The sequence below is a fragment of the Eimeria necatrix genome, genomic scaffold (assembly GCF_000499385.1).
Source record: "Eimeria necatrix Houghton genomic scaffold, Enh_scaff2309, whole genome shotgun sequence".
In the NCBI taxonomy this organism is placed as follows: Eukaryota; Apicomplexa; class Conoidasida; order Eucoccidiorida; family Eimeriidae; genus Eimeria; species Eimeria necatrix.
The window spans coordinates 1-3,291 of NW_013652897.1; the positions used below are offsets into that span (position 1 = coordinate 1).

General features: G+C 58.3%; 1 protein-coding gene across 1 annotated transcript; it reads right to left on the reverse strand.

Annotated features, from left to right (window-relative positions):
* Window positions 1–35: 35 nt before the first annotated feature.
* On the reverse strand, window positions 36–2,000 carry ENH_00031740 (DEAD/DEAH box helicase domain-containing protein, putative; the record flags this gene model as incomplete). The annotated part of the gene is made up of 3 exons (XM_013580184.1): window positions 36–124; window positions 285–412; window positions 785–2,000. Coding segments are annotated over 3 exons (1,433 nt in total), but the record flags the coding sequence as incomplete, so codon positions are not given.
* Between the last annotated feature and the right edge of the window lie 1,291 nt (window positions 2,001–3,291).

The window sequence follows — 3,291 nt, forward strand, 5'->3', positions numbered from 1 at the left end:
AAACCCTAAACCCTAAACCCTAAACCCTAGCTTACCTGAACAACAAACTTCTCAAGATTTCGGTAGTGACAATCAGACAAGCCGCGCCAGGGTTGATGCAGATGTCCCCCGTTATCAACCCTACCTGCACAAACCCTAAACCCTAAACCCTAAACCCTAAACCCTAATCCTCAAACCCTGCTCAGCCGCAGCACCCGGCGCGAGAGACGGCCAAACACCACGGTGAAGACCACACCACGTAGGGTTTAGGGTTTAGGGTTTAGGGTTTAGGGTTTAGGGTTTACGGAAACAAACTTCTGCTTGAAGTCTCTGTACTTTTGATTTGATAAAGCTTTTAAAGGAGAAGTGAAAATGCAGCGCCGCCGCCGCTGCAGCGCCAGCGCAATTGCGTACTCAGCCACCACCGTCTTGCCTGCGCAAACCCTAAACCCTAAACCCTAAACCCTAAACCCTAAACCCTAAACCCTAAACCCTAAACCCTAAACCCTAAACGCCTAGCCCCCAGCCCTCAACCCTCAACGCAAAACCCTAAACCCTAAACCCCAAAGCCCGAAGCCTGAAACCAGAGCCCCACATCCTAAACCCCAAGCCGCAACCATTAAACCCTAAACCCTAAACCCTAAACCCTAAACCCTAAACCGCCCGCGCGCTTCCACGTGAGCGCTGAGGCGCAGCCCTTAGTAGAGAGCCCCGATACCGCCCCCAAGGCGCAGATTCCCTCCCCCAAACCCCAAACCCCAAACCCTAAACCCTAAACCCTAAACCCTAAACCCTAAACCCTAACCTGCGCTGGTATGGGCTGCGACGAAGACACACTGGTTTTTTTCCAACCTCAAAATGGCCCTTTTTTGAAAGTCATCTAAAGGGAATCCAAACTCAATGGCGAGGGGTTCTTCTTCAGGAGACAAGTCTTGCGTTGCTGCTGCTTCTTCTGCTGCTGCTGCTGCTGCTGCTGCTGCTGCTGCTGCTGCTGCAGCGGTTTCGGCGGCTTCTGCAGCAGCAGCAGGGGCTGCAGCAGCAGCAGCTGCTGCTGCTGCTGCTGCCTCGTCGGGCGGCGGCGCCAGCTCGGCCCTGAAGAGGCTCTCGAGGGCGTCGCTGCTGCTGCCCTGCTGCTGCTGCTGCTGCTGCTGCTGCTGCTGCCGGGCCGCAGCAGCAGCAGCAGCAGCAGCAGCTCTTTCTCGCCGAATCTTCCGCAAAGTCCTTCGAAAAAAAGTAACATCTGCTGTGTCTTCAATGCACCATTTCTTTCGAATGGGCTTCGGCCTGGGCTTTGGGGGCTCCTCTCCCGCTGCTGCTGCTGCGCTGCTGCTGCTGCTGCTGCTGCTGCTGCTGCGCTGCGCAGCAGCAGCAGCAGCAAACTCGGGGGGCCCACACTCTATTGCTGCTGGCAAGGACGGGTTAGGGTTTATCTCCAAAGGGACTTCTTCCATTAAAGTAAAAGTCACTTTAAACTTGGGGGCTGGGGGGGGCCCCCCCAGGTCATCCAGCAGCAAGTCTAGCGGCAGCAGCACCTGCTGCTGCTGCTGCTGCTGCTGCTGCTGCTCTGCAGCGGCAGCCTCACGCCCGCCCAGCTGCTGCTGCTCCTGCTGCTGCTGCTGCTGCTGCGGGAAGAAGTTCAGGCCCTCGCCCTCGTCTGCTGCCGAGTCCCACGTGTCAGGGCCAACGACCTGCGGCTGCTGCTGCTGCTGCTGCTGCTGCTGCTGCTGCTGCTGCTCGCTGCTGCTGCTGCCGGGAGCCGCTGCTGCTGCAGCAAGCTCCTTCAGCTGCTTCAGCTCCTCAAGAGTCTCCGCAGACACCGGGGGCACAGCCAAAGGAGAGGGTATAAAAGAGGGTACTGGCGGCAGCACGGGGGCCCCCGGGGGGCCCCCGGGGCCCCCAGGGGCCCCCAGGGGGCCCCCGGGGGCCCCCAGGGGGCCCCCCGTCTCTTCGTCAGAAGTGACCCCCTCGCTGCTGTCTCCTTCTGTCCAGAAGTCGGAGTCTTCTCCGTAGAGCTGCGCCATTGCCAAACCCTAAACCCTAAACCCTAAACCCTAAACCCTAAACTCTAAACCCTCGGGTGGCGGTTCCGGGAGCCTGTGGGCGGTGGAGAAGCTGCCACTGCGAAAAGCGCGGACTCCAAGTAACAACACCCTAAACTCTAAGCCCTAAACCCTAAACCCTAAACCCTAAACCCTAAACCCTAAACCCTAAGCCAGCCCAGCATGCAGCGGGCCCCCTGCGCTGCTGGGGCTTGCTGCAGGGGGCCCCCGGGGCCCCCTGCTGCAGCTGCGGTGCCGTTTTGGTTTGCTGCAGCAGCTTCTAGTTTTGAATTTTTGTTTTTTCTACAATCTTCTGCAGCAGCAGCAGCAGCAGCAGCAGCAACAGCAGCAGCAGCAGCAGCAGCAGCAGCAACCGCAGCAGCAAGATCGTGGCGCGTGCTGCTGCAGGCGCGGGAGGTTTTCGGAGCCCAGGAAGGGTTTAGGGTTTAGGGTTTGGGCGTGGGCGGCCGCCGCGCGGCCGGGCCTAGGGTTTAGGGTTTAGGGTTTAGGGTTTAGGGTTTGGGATGGACTCGGAGGGTTTGAGCGGCGAGGAGGGCCGCGAGGGTTTGGCGGAAAAGGACTTGGCAGCAATTGTGCCATTAGGGTTTATCAAAAAGTTCAAAAACAAAGACGGAGGAGATCGCGAGAAAATCGAACTCAAGTTGAGGGCCTGCATCAGCTGCAGACTCGTCATGGCCGAGCAGCAGGTAGGGTTTAGGGTTTAGGGTTTAGGGTTTAGGGTTTAGGGTTTGGGGTTTAGGGTTTGGGGTTTGGGGGTGCGGGGGGCGGGGGTGGCGCGGCTGCGAACTCGGGTTGAGGGCCTGCAGCAGCTGCAGACGCGTCATGGCCGAACAGCAGCAGTTAGGGTTTAGGGTTTAGGGTTTAGGGTTTGGGGTTTAGGGTTTAGGGTTTGGGGGGGAAGGTTTGGGGTTTGGGGTTTGGGGTTTGTCAGTTCCACTACAGGGCGAGGGTTTGCCGAGTTGAGTGCGTCTGTGGGGACGCGCCTGTCGCGGGGCGCGTCGAGGGTTTAGGGTTCATGGTTTAGGGTTTAGGGTTTAGGGTTTAGGGTTTAGGGTTTAGGGTTTAGGGTTTGGCTGCAGTTTTACGACGAGGGCTGTCCGAACTGCCCCTGGCTGCAAATCGACGGAGACAGAAGTAGGGTTTTGAGTTGCACTTCTCCGAACTTTTCGGGGTTTGTGGCAGTCATAAAACCCCAGGGTTCTTGGGTGGCCCGCCACAACAAGCTCAGTGAGGGTTTAGGGTTTAGGGTTTA